General features: G+C 34.2%; 1 protein-coding gene across 5 annotated transcripts in view; it reads right to left on the reverse strand.

The window, feature by feature from the left end:
• The window catches only part of ZMYM4 (zinc finger MYM-type containing 4), a 176861-nt gene that overhangs the window by 46749 nt on the left and 108975 nt on the right, over nucleotides 1-21137 (reverse strand). For 3 of the 5 annotated variants that reach the window (XM_060307953.1, XM_030869680.2, XM_060307950.1), the window contains 7 exons: nucleotides 16871-17395; nucleotides 15113-15174; nucleotides 14594-14764; nucleotides 7627-7711; nucleotides 7142-7397; nucleotides 3126-3300; nucleotides 2802-3014 (listed from right to left, as the gene is read on the reverse strand). In XM_060307953.1, coding sequence (XP_060163936.1) covers nucleotides 2802-3014; nucleotides 3126-3300; nucleotides 7142-7397; nucleotides 7627-7711; nucleotides 14594-14764; nucleotides 15113-15174; nucleotides 16871-17384 — 1476 coding nt within the window. In that variant the 5' untranslated portion in view covers nucleotides 17385-17395. Of the gene's footprint in view, nucleotides 1-2801; nucleotides 3015-3125; nucleotides 3301-7141; nucleotides 7398-7626; nucleotides 7712-10273; nucleotides 10310-14593; nucleotides 14765-15112; nucleotides 15175-16870; nucleotides 17396-21137 lie in introns of those variants that run through there. The other 2 variants (XM_060307954.2, XM_060307959.1) reach the window with 2 other exon arrangements.

Genomic DNA, 21137 nt, shown 5'->3' on the forward strand with positions numbered 1-21137 from the left:
GATCCCGCATGCCGCGTGGTGCAGCCAAAACAAATAATAACAACAACAAAGCACACTCTAAGCAATAAAGTGGGAGGAAACTTTGCATATCCCAAGTGTCCAAATATAAGCAACGAAAGAGTCTGTTATCTTAAATTTCCACTCAGTGATTTAGTAGCAAATAATGCTAAATACTATTAACATATCATACATTCAGGATAAATTATAAGGTATATCCAGCACCCATTAAGATAATTTCAAGATCTCTATGTCCTCTTCAACGATAAGTCTGTTATACTTACTATTAAAATAAATACATATTCAAGTGAGCATATTCCTACATTCTGGAATCTCTTCTGTATCTCCAACCCTATTTCTCCTTTCCTCCTCCAACAGGACTGCAAACACAAACTTCATTTATAAGAATTAGGTCAAGAGTTATCTCTGAAACTATCAAGTAGAACTGACCTTGCTTCCACGGTGCCCCTCTACATCCCATAACACTTCTATCCTAACATCTCTACACACTTGTATCTCCCCCAGGGGACATGTAACACCTCAAAACAGGAATCACATCTAATGTTTGTTGAATAAATTTTACATAAGGAAGAAAAGAAAAGTAGCAGAAATGACCATCTTCAATGTTCCAGGTTCTATACTAGGTGCTTTCTCATTCTTACTTCATATAATCCTAAAAACATCCCAGTGACATTGCTAGTATATACCCATTTACAGATAAGAAAATGGACTCGGGGAGTTTAACTGCTTTCCCCAAGGTTAAATTCTATTTGAACAGAAAGTCTGGGAATCAAACCAAGATCTGCTTTACCTCTAAATCCACGTTCTTTCTCTAAACCACAGTACGCACTAATATGTGAAAATTTTAATAGGTATTGGCTAAATTAAAACTAATAAATTTAAAATTAAGGTATTTCAAAATACTTCTCTTATAGAATGTATACCACCTTTGAAGGACTGAATCAAAGTAACTTTTAGAATGTGATACAATATCAGGAAAACTGTCCTTTGTACAAGAATAAAGCTAATGAAGATATTGGGTTTTTCCTCCCCTTTGAGAACAAAAACAAGGTGTTTCTAAGGAAGAAATAAATAGTAACTAACACTAATCCCTTTTAATGTGCTTGTATATTAACAAGAAATAAATTGAAACACTAGAATGTTTAAAATTACAAAATCATTGCAAAGTTTTAAGAACATTTAAGAGAAATTTCCAAATTAACATTATTAAATTCACCAATTTTGGTTAACTGTATAAAAATTTACTATTCTAAGAAAAAGAATGATCAGCAAATGCAGTGAAACAGGAAAATATTGTAAAACTGAAAATGTAAAAAGTTCTTACTATTCCTTTGGGTTTACCAGTTTTAAAATTGAACTTTTGATCAAAATTTACTAACAAAATATAAATCTAGTATAAATAAAACTGCCAACATTGCTAATTATTGGAGAAATGCAAATCAAAACAAACCACAGTGAGGTACCACCTCACGCCAGTCAGAATGGCCATCATTAAAAAGTCTACAAATAACAAATGCCAGAGAGGGTATGGAGAAAAGGGAACCCTTCTACACTGTTGGTAGGAACGTAAATTGCAACCACAGTGGTGCAACCACTGTGGAAAACAGTATGGAGGTTCCTCAGAAAACTAAAAGTAGAATTACCACATGATACAGCAATCCCACTCCTGGGCATATATCCAAACAAAACTGTAATTCAAAAAGATACATGCACCCCTATGTTCACAGCAGCACTATTAACAATAGCCAAGACACGGAAACAACCTAAATGTCCATCAACAGATGAATGGATAAAGAAGATGTGGTACATATATACAATGGAATACTACTCAGCCATAAAAAAGAATGAAATAATGCCATTTGCAGCAACATGGATGCAGCTAGAGATTATCACACTAAGTGAAGTAAGTCAAAAAGAGAAAGACAAATACCATATGATATCACTTATATGTGGAATCTAAAATCTGACACAAATGAACCTATCTATGAAACAGAAACAGAATGAGGGACATAGAGAATAGATTGGTGATTGCCAAGGGGAATGGGAGTGGGAGAGGGATGGATTGAGAGTTTGGGATTAGCAGAAGCAAAGATTAGAAGGTATACACCAAAATGATGGGACTGGGTAACTCTAAGAGATGCCTAATTTTTTCTTCTTTGTGCTTTTCTGCATTTTCAAAATCTTGTTCAAAAACATTAATCATATTTTAAATAAAATAATCCATACCCTAAAAACATGTATCGATATTTCAAATGCATTAAGAGAAATACAGTCTGCCCTCCATATCCCTGGGTCCCACACCTGCAGATTTAACCAAATGCAGATCGAAAATATTCCAGGAAAAAAATTCCAGAAAATTCCAAAAAGGAAAAGAATTTGCTGCACACTGGCAACTATTTACATGGCATTTACATTGTATTAGGTATTATAAATAATCTAGAGATGATTTAAAGTATGCAGGAGAATGTGTGTAGGTTATATACAATTACTACACCATTTTATATAAGGGACTTGAGCACTCTCAGATTTTGATATCCTCAGGGTTCCTGGAACCAATTCCCCATGGATACTGAGGTACAACTGCATATGGTATTTATAAAACTCTATAACAAGAGTTTTTTAACACACATGCATTTGAAAAATACTATTTACATGCAAAAATATTAATTAAGCTAATAACAAGAAATTAATATTTTTGTGACATTTTCATAAATAATTTCTATCAAAAAAATTCAATCCTTCTGGAAGGAACAAAGACGTCAGGATTAAATATGGTCATGTACCTGCTTATATGCTGTGACACACGTGGAACTACAAAACTTCTTAGCCTGTCCCTCTATCTGGAGCATGTGGCATTGTCCAGAGCCACTGTAGCAGTAACCCCCACAGTTTTCACAACAGTTCATGGTGAGGTTGTTAGCAGAGCGAAACTTAGAAAAGCAGGCATCACTGCAAAGTTTATGTACCACATTCTGGTAATTAACTTCATGTCGAATCTAGGAATTATAAAGTAATAACTTAGAAACAACAAGCAAAGACCATCAAAAGCTGCCCTTTAAGCACAAATATCAGACTCCTTCCCCCACTAAAGTAAAAAGATAACTTACAACAGCATTCTTCTGACACATGCTGCATTTGGTTGAAATGCTATTCGTATTTATGGTAACAACAGGTTTTCTTTTCAGTTCATATGTTGACAAACATGACTGACTACAAAAATCTTTACTAGTGGTGGTATTTTCAAACTGGGCACTGATCACATCCTTTGGATTTAAAATGTCTCTAAAAATGACAACAAAGATAAAATAAGCCATAGTATAATTCATTTTTTTCCTTTTTGTCAACTAAAAATATCAAATAAAACAAAGGCAATTAAAAGTGTAGGGAAAGGGCATTGGTATTTAAATCTGAAAACCTGGGTTTTCTTGAATAAAGTGATAAATCACTTTGATCCTCAACCTCTGTTGTATAAAATGAAACTAATACACGGCTTAGTTCATAGAACTGTTGTGAGGATTAGTACACTATGTTTCAAGATTAAAAAGATATACATCAAACATTTATCATTCACTATCTCTAGTAGGTAGGATTATAGAAGATTTTCATTTTCTTCCTTAGGCTCTCCTATATGTTCAAAAATACTCTTTAACATTACACTTGAAAAATTTTAAAGCCACTATCTTTTAAAAGTAGGAATACATTTCAAACTACACAGTGCATATTCTAGCATGATTATATAAAATTGAACATTTCCAGATCTAAATAATTCAATCTGTAAGCATTAGCAGTAAAAGACAATGAAGATTAAAACCCTAAGGATTAAGACTCCCTACCACTCCACCCCTTATCCCACTCCCAAATTACTCTTCCTACGTAGTAGTTTATCGCTTAAGTACAAACCATTTTAAAAACCAATTTAAAAAATACCTTGATGAAATTCTGTAAACAATGTCTCTCTCCCATGAGTATACACTCACATAATATTTAGTAAATAAATTGTTATATTCACTCTTACATTTTAAACAGATTATACTAATATAGTACTTTTTAGAAAAGATTACAAATATCTCTGCTTCAAAAAAAAGATAATAGCAAATATAGTGGGACTCATCACAAGGAGCACCTGATATTGTACTATGCTGTAATATACAACATCACACCTCATCTTCAATACTTAGTAGCTTGAGAGTGCTCTATTACCTGCATTTTTTTTTGGCCTTTCCAGCTACTTTTTATTGGGTTTTAATCTATTTCATTTATAAGGGTATTTAATAAGCAGTTACCTTGAGCCAGGGACTAGCCCAGCCCTATGTCAAGATATGGTACAAGCCCTCAAGCAGCTCACAGTATACTGGGACAAATAGACAAATGATATATAAAATACCATAAAAGAAGCATTCTTAATATAAAAAAGTAAAATAATTTTGAAAAATGTATTTATATACATAAAATGTACTACAGAAATAGAAATGAAGAAACAATTATTTCAGACAAGATGTGACATGAAAAGCTACCCAAAAGGTGGTATTTTAGCTGGACCTTAAATAGATGTTTTCTAGAAGGCTAAGGAGATAAAAGTTGGAGAACAGCGTGGATCAAGGCAATAGAATCATAAAAGTAGCTACTTCTCACTACTCTCAGTATGCTTAACATCCAACTGCATTACATTTTATTGTAACAGATTACATCTTATCAGAATGAGAAGGAGCAATCTCATTTCAGATAGTAAAAATTCAGATGGTACAGACAATCCTGAAACAGTTACCTCTCTTACTGCCATTATTATCAAGAAAACTGATCTTTCTAACAGTATTAACAAAAGTACCCTCCAAGTTACCTCTTTTAAAGTGTAGGATTTGAAACTGATTTTTTTAAAACAAATTGTTAGGTCCCTATTACTAATGAAATCTAAAAATTAAATGATGATTAGCCAAAACATATTCAGAGTTTAGGTTAAATTCAAGATGCTAAGAGATTTGGTTAATAAAAGACTAACAAAAATAAAATTGTTACTCCAAACAGCTAAGGAGTTTCTTTCAACCTAAGTGCTGCTGCTATATTTCTAGTGGTCTACAAAAACAGCAGTAGTTATCAGGAAGGAAATCTTTTCTATCTCCACCTATTCAAATTAAAGTAAAAATCCTTCTTATAGGGACTGACTTACAAATTAAACCTGTTCGATGCATGGACTATCTAGAGGGGAAAATGCATGTGCCAGAACTACCCAGCTATGTGACACTGAGCAAATCATTTAACTTCTTTGAATCTAACTTCCTTATATTTCAGGCACAATCCAAATCAATAATTTTATAATCAGATAAACCAGACTATCCCAAACTGCTGTAATGACTGTGTAAATAAGAGAGGAAAAAGGGAAGGAAAGGAAAAGTGGTGAAAAGGAGATGAAAGAGTAGTACAGAAAATGAAATGGAATACAAAGAAAAACAAGACTGATAAATGGTTGAGAACTGAGCAACAAGAGAAAAACGTATTCTGTAAGAAGAGAAGGGGGGAAAATTAAGAAAGACAGAAAATGAAAAAGAAAAGTTGAGGTGATAGGCAGGCAAGGAGTACCTGAAAGAAGAACAGAAAGGGGTGAATGGAAAAGAACAAGGGATAAAAAAAAAGACAACAGAGTAAGTGAGTGAAAAGGTAGAACAGTTAAAAGTCAAAGAACGACAGGTTAAAATTCATGGATAAGACCAAACATTACAAAAGAAGAACATTTAATCTTTAAAATAATTAAATTACATAAGATCAGACAGAGCTAAGATATGACATGCAGGTAAAAATGACCATCTCCAGATAAAGCAAGGCAAACACCAGAGACCAAAGAGATATAGTAAATTTAGATGAGAAGAACAACATGTATGGACAAGAATTAAAAAACACAGAAAGAAGGCACACATTTTAAAACTTCCATGAGTTTCCTATGGTCATTTTGAAATTCACTGTTAAATCTTTGCACTAAGTATCTATGACTATTATTATGAAAGGAGAAATACTGCTGAAATTTTAGAAAGCGCTGATCGCTAAAGTAAGAATTAAATAAAGAAACATAAAAGGAAGTTTTTACGTGAAATTATTTCATAGCAAAATAGGAAAAGAACAAAGAACCTTATAAAAATTATAATTTTCTAGTTGATTTGATCTTAGAAAGGATGAATATACTGGAATATAGAAATTAGATAGCATCTATAAGTACTCTTTTTTAAACATGTTTCATAATTCAAACAGAAGTCTATTTTTACTAAATTAAACTTGAAACATAAGGGGATGCACATATAACTTCTAGAACATCTTCTAACCATACTCAAATTTCTTTTAGAAGTTTCTTTCTATACTTTTTCCAATTGAACCAGAAGAGGGAGCATCTTTTCCCTTTCTAGACAGAGAAAGGGCAGCATCCATGTGAGGTACTCTAAGTACAAATATCGAAACTAATAAATCATGGTTTGAGTAGCTTAATAATAGAAGCCAAAATATTTCAGAACAAGAGCATTATTCATCTTTTTCTGACTTATTTAAACAGTGTCTAATGACCACATTGCAAAATTAGCCTAAATTAGTTCATATTCCTCAAATATATCAGGATGATTTTATTAGGATCTAAGGTCATAATTTTTTGTTGTTAAACACTGAAATACAACCTCTGAGATACCTGAGATACTGAGAAAATAAAAATACACACACTGGAATCCAATTAAAGTTAAGATGAAAAGTATTAAATGAATTCCAACTACCTAATAGAAAACATTACATAAACATTAAATATTTGTTGCATCTAAGCATCTATTGCCTACAGTTACAAGATAAAATATTGTGGTCATGTAATACCCCTAAATGGCATAGTTTTTGTTTTCTCAAGCATCTCAACTAACAAGGATAGTAAAGTACATTTCAAAAGCACCTCTTATTATATAAAAGGCACATTACTTAAAGTTAAAAGAAAGCTGAGCACCTAGCGTCCAGAAAGATTAAAAGCAGCAACAACATGTTCATAGTAAACAATGTGATATTTCTCAAAAAACATAGAAAGGTAGAAAATTAAACAATACATAAATAAGAACAAAGTATCTTGAAAGAAAGAAAGCAAAGACGATAATTTAGAATTCTGCTATACTTTGAGCAACTTGAACAAGTTTTCTTAGTGGGAGGAGGCGGTGGGCGGGCAGGTGGAACTGTATATCCAGTGAGGCACAGTGTAGAGCAGAATAGCTGAGTAGACCCTTTCCTCTGATAAGCAGTTTGCCCCTTCTGGAGGATTTTTTTACAACCAGAACAGGAAACTCGAACAGCTGTGGCTGGAACTGAAGGAAGCATTTTATTCATGCCAGATGATGCCAGTGAAGGCTGAAAGCCAGTAGTCAACTGTGGAGCTTTAAAAAAAAAAATTTAAAAAAAAAAGTTTTACTTTTTACCATGAATTTTAAGTAGGCATCCTTTCTTTCTCTTCTAGAGCTAGTCTTGAAACCCAACACTAATTATGCAATACACAATTAAAGCCATTCTAAACTGCCTAGTTTACTAATATAAGTAGATACTTCCTCTCACTCATACTGGTCAGAATAAATAAACATGATTCATTCATTCAGTTCTGCTTCTTACCAAGAGGACTGCCACTGACTGAAAACACAGCACTAATTTTCAGTTCCCCTTCTTGAGTTTTTTGCTGTTGGCCATGACTATACTCCTTTTAAAAAGAAAAATAAATAAATATGTAAAGAAAAAATAAATACAATGTATCTAAAGAAATCCAGATATTCAAGACATTTTACTATGGCTATATAGGGGTGGAAAATGTTTACTACATTAATATTAATAAGTAATAGCAAGCAAACTATAATTACAATAAGGGTATAACATATTTATACACGCTGAGTTGAGGTAAAAAATGACAGTAGCTATCTAGCCTATAGCACTACCAGATATTCACAAATTTTTTTTTAAATTCTTAATATTATTACAGTATTTTAAGTTGCTGTTCATCTATTATAAAAGTAATACACACTTACTATACAAAATTTAGACAAGTAGAAATGAGAAAAAAATTCTAATCATATTTCCATTACCCCAAAACCACCACTGTTACTCTTTTGTTATATTTCTTTCCAGTCTTTTCCCCTGCCGTATGTGTTTCTTCACACAGCTGTAATTATACTGAATATAGCATTCTTATAAAATGATTTTTTGGTCACTTGAATCAACTGAACATTTATTTGCATATTATCACATATTACTCTAAAATAAATTCTAGTGGCTAAATATCAGTGTTTCTAAGGTTGGAGTCCAAGAATCCCTGAGGTTTGTAAAGGCAGACCAGGCAGTCTGAGAATTCTAAAAAAAATATTTTAAAAGTCTGGGTTTTTATTTCAATAATTTTTTTAGTGAATGTAAATATATTTTTAGTCATGAATAACCACATATAACTGAGTTGTACAACAAGTTTTTAGTGCTGTTGTTAGCTTTTACAATTCTATTATTGCATTGTGAAGCCCCTAAGTGGTAGATTTAACTTTGTATTTTAATTCACTGTTTATCACACTGAAACTTGCAAAACCCTGAAAGACGTCTTATTCTTGGAATTCTCAGGCAACTCCAACATACCGCCTTTTTTTGTGATAAGACGTGTCTGTACATTACTGGAATTCGAGAAAATACTGATATATATTATTTAATAGACATATCAGATTACATAAGGATGAGACTGGGGTGAGGTGAGGCACTTGCCTCAGGCACAAATTAAGGCACCAAAAATCTCAGTAATATTTTTTAAAATGCCATAATCCACGATAAACAAAATACCAAAACTTTAAATAAGTAAAGACAGGATCAGTATTACTAATTTTTCCCTTGGCCTCAGTCTCCAATTTGATAGCCTTGAATGGCACTGAAATTACATAACCACAACCCAGTGTTGGTTCACTTGTTTCCACACATTTGCTTTTATCGGTAATGCCATGATGAACATCTCTGTGAATACTCATACACTCATATTTAGGATTATCTCCTAAGGAAAGAATCTTAAAGTGGAATTACCAGGTAAATAAGTACATAGTAAAGGTTCTTGATGCACAATGACAGATTGTTTTTTAAAACCTTAATTTTATTTATTCTAGCAATTTGTGATAAAAGCCACTTAAAAGTCTCTTCCCATTCTTGTTTTAATTTCCAATTTTTTAAATATCCATTTACAAAAAAAGCATTATAAGGTAACAAGATTAACCTCTGATAACATCTGTTATCAACATTTCCTCAATATGTACTATGAGATAAATTTTACATACTGAAGTTTCCATTTTTATGCCAAAAAATCGACAGTTTTTACCTTTGCGATTCCTTCTATTTCTTACAAAGTTCTACTTCCACAATAAAATACTAAGAAAGTTTTCATTGTTTATAATACAGTCCTTTAATCCAGAGGTCAGCAAACTTTATCTGCAAAGGGCCAGATACTAAATATTTTTGACTTTTCAAGCCATGCTATCACGACTACTCAAGTCTGCCCTGGTAGAGCAAAAGTACCCATAGATAATATGTAAATGAATGAATGTGGCAATGATCCAATAAAACTATAAAAACAGTATGCAGAAAAACAAAACAGAAACAAAGAGGGCAGGCTGGATTTGGCCCACTGCTGAAAGATAATTTGCCAACTCCTGCTTTAATCCATCTGTGATTTATTGATATTTATTTTGATATATAATGAGCATTTTTCTTTTTCTTTCTTTGACTAGCTGATGAATTCCTTCCACTCACCATTAACATATCAACTTCCTCTAAAAATATCTCTTTTATGGCAATCTATTCTGCATCACTATCAGGCTGACGACTCTTATGATATCACACTATCCTAATGAAAATAATTGTGAGATGTTTAATCATTTAATAGTTCACCACATCTCTAATGTTTAGAGCATACATGTAACATAATGTGTGTGTGCATGCCTATTTATTTTTCTTCAAAACATAAGAAACCACTGATATTTTCATAATTGTATCCATACTGTATCTTAATTTAGGAATAACTAATATCTTATATTAAAAAAAAAGTCTGCATTCATTCAAGTTGTTTTATCCGATACAAGCACTTTTTAGTTGCTCTGCTGTAGGAAACAGTATATCTTTTCATAATATTGTCTAACTGGGAAACAACTGATTTATAGAAATATTTCTGTTTTATATAACTAAAATTCAACTAGCTACTCCACTAAACTTTCAAGAATTCTATTAATTTTCTAATAAAGATCCTTACCAGTAAATGATGATAATTTTGTCTCCCCTTTTCCATTATTTCTTCTAATTTCTTTAACATGTATTGGGTCGAAAATCCAACAAGAGTTAAATAATAATGCTGACATCAGTAATTTGTGTTCATTTAGTTATTATTAACAGAAGGTTTCCATCATTTTACTTTTAAATTCAATGACTGTTATTGATCAGAAGTAGGTATTTCCTTACCTGATCAAGAGAGTATCTATTATAAGAAATGCATAGTGAATTACATGAAATGTCTTTCGGCATCTGTCTATCTATCTATATATCTAGTCTTATTTGACCTGTTGATGAAGTTACGTATATTAAGAGATTTTCTAATATTGATTCATCATAACATTCCTACATTATATAGTATATGAAAGCATATTACAAGTAAAAAATTTTTTTAAATCTCAGAAAACTCCAGAAAAAATATCAGTATTCATGGGCATACTTTCATGGTCTCCAGTCAGCTCTCTTTCTCACTGTCTGTGACAGTTATTTCAAACTTCTGATACATTCCTTAAGCCTCAAGTACATATTACTTATATAATATAGTAAAGTAAGAATATATCTTAAGTACTCTGCTTTTACACCCCACAATGCCTTCAAGGCATAATCATGTTTATGTTAGTATCCTCCCAACAATGATTAATTTTACAAATATTTAATAAAAAATCAATGACTAATAACTTGAGAAGTGAAAATCTGATGATCCAAAAGCTTTCAGAAACAGAAAAACAGGTGTCAAAACAAAACCAAAAAATCCTCTACCACAATATCTTTACCTTCCCTTTATTTACCATAAAGTATGTATAAGTATCCCAAGACAGTATTTTAGAAATGAAGAACCCAGTTTCTATAACCAAGTTAACTTGACATGGCTAAAAAAACAAGCCCCAACATTTAATTACTGCATTCCATTTGCCAAGACTATATGACTCACTATTGTGACAATTAATTAATTTGCTTTCCCATTCTAATCCATTTACTTCAATGAGAGATTACAGATCAGCTCTCCTTTTATTATGAGCAAAAAGGAAAGAAAAAAAATCATGATTTTAATATAATATTTACTGAATTTCCAGCTTTCAGAAACTACAGAAAAGGGGAGAAGAAAAAATGACGTCTCTGGCTCTTTAAAGTTTTTATTTTAAAAACTTCTCTAATCATTTTTTTAAACAACTTTTATTTACAGAAAGTTTGGTAGACTATAATAATAAGGCCTTGATGAAGGCCGCTGATTGGCTCCTTCCTGGCCATATGGCCTTGAGTAACTAACTTATTAACCTCTATGAATCTCAGTTCCCTCACCTAAACATAGAGTTAATATCATCTACTCTGGCCTTCTTATATTGGAGGATGAAACAACATAGTACACATAAAAGTATCTGTAAGTATTATATACAGAATATATTATAGTAACATGCAATAGGATTTGAATGAAGAAATGTAACTGGGAGGACAAATGATGCTACGCCAGTAACAGAGGCAGGAGGATGACAACTGGCAAACCCAGAAAATTATAACTGAAGAAATAAGAACAATTGGGAAGAAGTAAATATATATATATAAACATACATTTCAGTACCTTAGTGATTTACATGGGAAAGTAAAAAAATTAAGACCAAAGTGAACTGTGTAAAAAGGAGAATAAGGAAGTGAGTTGAAAGCAGAGCTACAAGTTAAGCAAAGAGAAAAGCCAAGGGAGGTTTTGACGAGGTGCCAGAAGCTAAAGCTATGATCTTATTACACCAAGAGAAAAGTTATTACAAGTAACTGATGGTCAAAAGTAAAGACTGACCACAGCTGTTAAATCTATCAGTATTTTATGAGCATTAGGTTATAGTACTGTTTTCAGAGTCTAAGAGAATAATTTGTTGGAACTCCTTTTTCCAGTCTATGGGAAATGAATAAGAATAATAAAGCATTAGGCAGTGTTGAACAAGGAATATAGATTTCCAATGGTCACTGAGGAGAAATACCTAAAAGAACAGGACAATGAAGAAGGAGGTGGGAGAAGGGGAGAGGAAATAGGAGGCGGGGAGAGGAAGTAGGAGGGAAAGGGAGAGGAGGGGGAGAGAGAAGGTAAGGAAGGGATGGAAAAAAAAGAAAGAACCAGGTATCCATAGTTTAACATGAGGTCAGGGATTTCTAGAAGAGTTATCAAAGGTATGATCCCACAGGATTGGTGCAGCTGATAACAGAAAGGACTTCTCAGAGAACACCTAGTTTTACCACTCACATGCTGGAACTGCCTTATTGTGGGGTCAGGGCAAAGAATGCTTCTGGACCTTATGCCTAGAACTTACACAGATTCCTGCTTGGTTTCAAAGAGTCCAGTCAATCAGGTGGTGAGCCCTTAGGGAAGTTCTTCCCCAAAATCATGACGAAACTTCATATACGGCATTTTATAACACATTATTACACTTTGAATAGTGATAAAAATGTAGGTGTTTCTGTGTCCTGACTGTTCCACCCTGTTGGTATCCTCCAGTCACTGGAATCTCTGATTGTTTTCAAAACAGTAATATTGGGTTGGCCAAAAGGTTCATTCAGATTTTTCCGTAAGACATTACAGAAAAACCTGAACGAACCTTCTGGCCAACCCAATACAAATAACCTTTCCTGATGCCCTCTTCCCACAATGTGTTTGGTCTTTGCTATAACTGCCTTTTCAGCTCAAGGAAAGTGTCACTGGGTCATGTACAGGCAGAAAGTGACGTCTTTGGTACCCTGCCAGCATTATGATTTCTTATGGATTTCCCATGTCCAGATTGGAGCACTTAAAAGACAGGAGATCTGCCCTGTATAGGCATGGTAGTAGTCTTCTAAAGCATACACTGCCATATGAACCTCCCCTAGGTGTCAGGACACTTCCTTATCTCTAATTCAGATATCCACGACCTCCACTTTGCCTGCTTTTATTAACATGTTTTCATTATTCAGATATTTTCATATTCCTTCTCTACCATCTTTGTAGCTACCACACTCAAAGCCATCCAACTCTACAGCTTTATCACCACTACCCTATACAGCTACCCTCCACTGGGCACCATGGCATTCTCACTTAATTGAAGCATCAATCTGACTCACATAAATCACCTACATCTATAAACCACCTATTCTTCCATTTCCTCACTCTAAAAGAGTGGTTCTCAAAAGCAGAGGATTTTGTCCCCCAGGGGACATCTGGCAATGTCTGGAGACATGGTACTACTGGCATCTAGTAGGTAGAGGTCAAGGATGCTTCTAAACACCCTACAATGCACAGGACAGCCCCTCACAACAAAGAATTACCTGGCCCCAAGTGTCAATAGTGCTGAGAAACCCTGCTAAGAGACATCTGAGTGAAAAAAACTTCTTCCACAGAAGTCTCACATTCTCAACCCCCCTAACATAACAGAAAGATATGGAAAGGTAAGCTTTCTCCACATCAAATGTCATTTCAAAAAAATAGCTAATTCATGCTATCTTTACTTCTCAGCCTCTGCACTCATACCAGCTGTATAAAACACAGAACACCCTCAAACAACTGCTCTATTGCATATTCATCCCTTGGTCCTTTTCCTACGTTCCAAAATGATTACAGCATCTTTATTCCGTTCCAACCACTGCAATGTCGTCAATTGCATGGATAACTTCACTGACTTCAGCATTCACACTTACAGAATCTTTATGACTTTTACCTCCAGAGCAACCTTGAAATAACAGAGCTCTATCCTTACCCTTATTACTCACAGATCTCAAAACTGGAATCCTATATCACCCATCAAAGCATCAAAACCTCCTTTATCTTCTACCCACTGATCTAATGAACTGGATCTTCAATCACCTAATTTTTCCAAAGATTAATTAATCCCATTAATCCCTCCTGAAAAACACTTAAATCCATACATAGCCTATACTTCATTAGCAGCAACTGCAAAAGGCTTATTACTACCTTATATAAACTCAATCACACCATAAACTCATAAACCATCATAAACCTTCAGCCATGTCTGCTGTATCAATCTCAAATCCTTGAAGACTCACTTTGCCTAATCCTGCACTGAAAATGTAAAATTCACAGAACAGTGGTATTAAGGAACGATGTGGATTAAAAGCCTTAACTACTACTTGGACAAAGTTTCCTATAACTCTGGTTGATTCCTTAGTATTATTCTTATAAGATAATTCAATTGCCTCAACCTTCATTAAGAGTCTCCTCTCACCCCATCAACACAACACTTCACTTCTTAATCAACAACTTCCTTTCTTGAATGAATAATTCATGTGTGGAACAAAAAGAAGGGGGAAGAAAAGGTGAAATGTTTACTTGAGCATTGTCAGGTTCATCTTTAATTTTGTCTAGTAGTCCCTGCTGTGGTGCCATTGCTTTGTCATACTCATCATCCAAAGGTTCTTCTTTAATTCTAACATTTGATGCAAAGGAATTCCCCAGTTCCGAACCAATGGATTCTTTATTGGCAAATGGATAGCTGGAATCCTAAAACACAATATAAAGGATTAATAAATATTCAGATTTTAAAATTATTCCTCTTCAGGTTTAACACCCAAAGAAAAGCTCACTGGAAATGAAGAACTCTACGGACATTCATTAGAGTCCCTATGCTTACAAGTAAATGTGATATATGTCTAAATATCAAATACAAATAAAGAATCTAAGAGCAGAGGCTTCTGAGAACATCTCCAAAGATGTCCTTACGAAAATAATAAAGGAAATTAAAAAAAATAAAATCAGCGCTCTACCTAACACATATAGTTACAGTTTAGAAAATCACATAAAGAAAACTTGCCACAGTTATAGCAATCTACATACACACTGAAAACTTACCCTAAAGTTTGTTTCTGGGGTTTGTGGTAAATGGGTATGTAATGTTTCTTCAACTTGATTAGCTATTGAAAGAAAAACAAAACAAAACAAAACAAACACATGTATATGAATAACAAATCTTACAAAGAGTGACCTAAAAAGCTATCATTTGATAATCACCTCTCTTTTCCAATGAAGCTGCTCATTAGAGTGAAATGGGTACCAAAAATACCCAAAAGGTAGTTTCACTCAAAACAAACAATCTGGCCCCATCTAACTTTTAGCCTTGCCTCATGCTCTTTCCTTGTTCAAACCTAAATAAAGTGGTTACATTATCCACTATGTTCTGAAAATTACTTATGTTTGTTCTTCCCCATTTCTGCTTATATCATTCCAAGTCCCCTCTATCCTAATATTTATACAGTCTTCCAGACTCAGCTCAGTTCAAAATTCACCTCTCCTCTATAAAACCTGCCCTTGTCCACTGAGTTAAAAATCATCTCTCTCCTAAGAATACCTAAAACAGTTTCAGTTATTTGATAGAAATTTTATTATGCTGCCTTATAACAAACTCTTCTACTACTGTCTTTAATTATAAATTAAGTTTTATGCTATTCAACTGGTCGTTGACACTTCTGCTACTTGACTTGTCTTGTCCCTTCTGCTATTAGACACTATGTTCCTTGAAGATAAGTACCCTTAAAATTTATCCCTCATAGGGATACTGAAAATACATATTGAATAATATATACTGAAAAATACAGTATACCCTTGTAGAGTCTTGTACATAATGGATACTTAAATTAATTGTTATTTTTAACAATACTGATTTGTTCTTTCAATCATAGTTTTCCTAGCACTGTCAAAAGAAATATAAGGATTGGTGTATTCTACCAAGCTTTCTTTCACACCTATTGAACATTTATTGAAATATTACTATTTTCACTACACCACATTAGGCCCCAAGAACACAAAGATGAATAAGATACAATCTGGCCCTCAATAAACTCCTACACTAGCACGTAAGGCAAAACAAATAGAGCTATAATACCGTGTGATAAGTACTATAAATAATGAGGCATAAACAAAATGCTATGGAAATATAGATAAGGAAACAAACATTCTTGATGTAGAGAGGTTAGGGATGACCATAGGGCAGAAGAGGTTTATGAGTTAGGTGTTGTTGAATAAGAAGCACTTTTACAGGCATATATACAAAGAGAGAAAACGACATTCAGGCAAATGGAACAGCAGGAGGAAAGAGAGGCACAGAAATAAGAAAATGTATATATTCAAGAATGGAACTGAAGCTAAGTATAGGGTACGCTGGGCAAAGAGGCTCAAGAGGAGTCTCAAGAAACTTCTAAAACATAAAATAGAAATGTTATCAAAAAGAAAAACCCTCCCTAATTTGGACTAATTTGTGGGACAGCAGTTTGAATTAGTGCTTACAGCACAAAGAAGTTAAATCCAACTTCAGGTTCCAATGTTCAACCAAAGAATATGAACAGGTGATTCGAGTATCTTGCCTTCTCATCAAAATATTGCAACCAGGGGAGGGAGAAATGAGGTTTAGAGCTATTTTTCAACCATTTATACCATTACCAATAGTTACTGGGAGAAATTCAGTCACTCTGCAAAGAACAAGGATAAAAGAAAAATGACAAGCTTACAATGAATTTAACTGTTCATACTTTGCTTTGCATCAGAAGTAATAAAAGCTGTATTATTATCAGTACGTTATTTATTGTTTTATGGTTCTATTCCAACAATTATTACCTGCTTTATCAAAAAAACTGCTTTTCAACCTTGAATCCAACTCTTTATGGGGTTTATCCAACCGTTTTTCACGTTCAAGGTAAGTTAGGTCTCTATTTTTCTCCTTTCCAGAAAAAGTCTCTTTGCTGTTTTCTCTTACTAGACTAAAATCTTTCCGTATTGATTTAAAGACAGAAACCTGATCAAATTGTTTAGGAAAGTCTTTTTTTAATTTATTTTGAATCTGTATTTCATTTTCATTGTCTGATTCATGCTGTGTGACTCTTCTGTCTACTTCCAAGCTATCATCAGTATGAATTGAAGAAACAAGATTGTCCTTTGAACTAAAATCCTGTTCATCCTCATTGTCACTACCAACGACTGGAATTCCTGCAAGATCCCCAGAGTTCAAAAAATAATCATCTTCATCCAGCAATGAATTTTCAGATCCTGTTTGATTCGGCATTCCATAAGACATGCTGTCAAGGGTAGGAGTTAAGTTGTGGTCTATATCTTCAGACATTTCTGTATCCATGATACCACCACCTTAAAAAGTAAAATACTGTTTAGACAAATGATAGTGCTAAAGATGACCATATTTATAAGGTCTGTCTGGCATTTAACCAAATATATATTTTTTCTTTTCAAACAAAATATAGATAATAATACTGTGGTATTCAATTAGCACTTTGATATAGGCGTGACAGATAAAATATCCCTATCTGACAGATAAGGAAATAGGGACGTAAAACTTGAGAAACTATTTCAGGTTAGAAAGAAAGTCAATGCAATATAGAAAAAAAGAGCACCAACTTCAGAATTAGACATATCTGTGTTGGAATCATAGCATGATTAACTGAAAATCTATGTGATCCTGAGAAGTAAACGCTCAGGCTTCTTTATCTGTAAAACAGTGTAATACTCACCTTGGAGATTAATTTGTGGTGAGGTTTAATGACAGTATGTAAAAAGGGCCTAATAACACAGTGACTGACACATAGAAGGGAATATAAAAGTGATAATTATAGTTATCATAGAGACTACTCTGGGGAGCTGAGATTAGAACCCAGATCTCTGACCTCAGAGTCCTAATTTCTCTGCACTAACTCTAATAAACACTTACAGCAGTTAATGTTTATAATGGTAAATATTTAAACATAAAAATAAAATTTATCCAAGCCAGAATATATATTAAAAACTGTTTACTGTTCAAAACTACATGCTAAAGTCTCTTCCATCCCCAAATAAAACAAACAAAAAAAACTCAGCCCTGTTATTTCTTTTTCCTGACCTAATTCACCTTTCTTTCACAAACTCCTAGGGAAAAAGTTTACATTGGTTTGTTTCTACTTCATCTCCCAGTCATTAATCCTTTGAACTTAATGCAATCTGGTTCCCAACTTCGCATCGGAACTTCTCTCATTAAGATCATCAATGATTTCCTCATGGTCAAGTCCAATTATTTTTTCAATCCTTATGTGGCATATCCCTCCTAGATAAAATACCTTTGGTTTTTTTGTATTGTTCCCTAGTTTTATAATTGTCCTATTAATTTATTTTATATGTCTCTTCCTCTGCTTTATGTGCTCAATATTCCAATTCTCGCCTCATTTTATACACTCAGACTATTTTATTCACCACTATAGCCTTGACTTTGCTGTTGACTTCCTAAGCATTTTAGCTTAGACCTTTCTTCCAAACTTCAGATATCTATATTCAATTAGCTTCTATAGGTCCCCTAGGGACCTTTAACTTAGCACTTCTAAAACCAAATTCATCATGTTCCCGTTCCAAGCATACTTTCTTGTTTTCCCGTCATTTAATTAACAGCATCACCAAGTCAGCAATTTGCTCAAGATAAAAAAGAGAATCACTCCAATTCTCCTTCCCCTTGGACAAATTCTGCAAACTGTATTAATTAATATCTCTCTCAAATCCATCTCCTCCACTTGGTACCATTCCAACACTCCACATCTCTTCCTGTTAACAGTGTACTAACTCAATCCACATGATATCTAGGAGTCAACCATATTCTTACAAATCCTGCCCTGAAACCATATTTAATTGGTCCATGAGCAGACAAACTAGAACTGGTAAAAACACAGAGTGAAGCAAAGACTAAAAATATTAGTGGCACCGACAGCCTTGCTTTTATTTGTTCCTGAAGCCCAGATGAACCCTTTGTGTGGCTGGATCTTCAGATCATTCCCTGGGTTCCATGATCCAGGATAAATTCCTCTTTTTGTTCAAGCTGATTTGATTTGAGTTGGATTACTTACAATCAAGTTCTAATTGATACAGGGTCCAAACGAAAGCTTTCTTCAAGTTGCTCTCCTCCATAAAGACATCAGAATTATCTTTCTACACCATTAATCATTCTACATTATACCTTCACTTGAAATCCTTCAATAACATCCCACAGCCTAAAGTACTCACTCATTCATTCAGCACTTATTTATTAGGAAATCACTCCGTGATAAGTACTATGCTAGATGAAAAAGATAGCTATGATTCCCTCTCCTCAGCGAACCAGAAAAACAGACAAATGGAGGAAATAATAAAATTAGAAAATCACCATTTTCACTTAACTAAGTAATTAATTCAAACAAAGATGCTAATAAAATCTTAGGAATTTCTACAACTTACTTTCACACAGTATATATATTACAGAGAGAAGGGCTTCCCTGGTGGCGCAGTGGTTGAGAGTCTGCCTGCCGATGCAGGGAACACGGGTTCGTGCCCCGGTCTGGGAGGATCCCACATGCTGCGGAGCGGCTGGGCCCGTGAGCCATGGCCGCTGAGCCTGCGCGTCCGGAGCCTGTGCTCCGCAACGGGAGAGGCCACAGCAGTGAGAGGCCCGCGTACCGCAAAAAAAAAAAAAAAAAACTACAGAGAGAAAAGCAGGGAGGGATGAGAGAGCATGCACAAAACTATATTCACTATACTGTTCTTCCAATTGTTCTAGTTGAAAATTTTCATAATAACAGAAGGTTAAGGAGAAAATATAAATAAAGGAGCAGGGTGGGGCTTCCCTGGTGGCGCAGTGGTTGAGAGTCCGCCTGCCGATGCAGGGGACACGGGTTCGTGCCCCGGTCCGGGAAGATCCCACATGCCGCGGAGCGGCTAGGCCTGTGAGCCATGGCCGCTGAGCCTGCGCGTCCGGAGCCTGTGCTCCGCGACGGGAGAGGCCACAACAGTGAGAGGCCCGTGTACCGCAAAAAAAATAATAATAATAAAATAAAATAAAGGAGCAGGGTGTTAAAACACACACATACATATAGTGTGATAAATTTGCCAGACTGTAAGCAGCTAAAGGTCAGGGTTAGAACCTTCTCTTTACAACAGTTTATCCTTACTACCTGACCACACAGCATATGCTCAGTAACTGTTTCATGCATGAAATATGCACTTTGTGTGATCAACAGTTTAATCTAAGTTCTACAGTATATAAGAAGTCAACTAAAAAGTAACATTGCAAGCAACTTCCAAAATCTCTATGTTTTAATTCAGGATATGGTACTGGGAAAAAAGGTAACCACCTGAAAAAACTGGATTCCTAACTCATACCAAAATAACTTCCAGATGTATTTAAGGTTTAGACATAGAAAATAAAACACTAGTATTAAAAAAACCATGGAAGAATTATTTTTAGAGGAAAAACCTCTCTAAGAATGACAAAACCTAGAATAAAAGACTGATTTACTGAATAAAAGACCAAATGTGACTATAAAAAAATTCCTAAAGAAAACATAACCCAAACCAAAAGATTAAAGACAAAGTTGTTGAAAACAATTTTACTGCACTTTATATCACGAAAGGTCATTTCCCTAATGGATAAAGATTAAGACTCATAGTTCAATAAAGATACCAAAAAGCAAATACATTTGTAAAAGCAAAGGATCTGAACAAACATTTCACAGGAAAGGAAACACTAAGGTTGAACTTTGCTCATAAGTGAAATGCAAATTAATAATGCAATTAGATAACAGGTTCATACAGCAGGCTGATAAAAGACGAAAGGTTTTGATAACAGCCTGGCAGCTATGCTATTGGCCAAAGCTGCCAGACTATGACCTGAGGCCAGAAAAGTATACAAAGAAGAGTGTGGCATAGACCGTATGTGAGCTGAAAAGCCTAAAATATTAATATTTACTATGTGGCCCTTAACAGAAAAAAAGTCTGCCAATCCCTGTAGTAGAATACTATTAGAGGAAGTATAAAATGGTACAGTCGTAAAAAAGAGCAACCAGGCAAATATTCATGATACTTTAAATACACATACCTCTTG

This window comes from Globicephala melas, chromosome 1 (genome assembly GCF_963455315.2).
Source record: "Globicephala melas chromosome 1, mGloMel1.2, whole genome shotgun sequence".
Lineage (NCBI taxonomy): Eukaryota > Metazoa > Chordata > Mammalia > Artiodactyla > Delphinidae > Globicephala > Globicephala melas.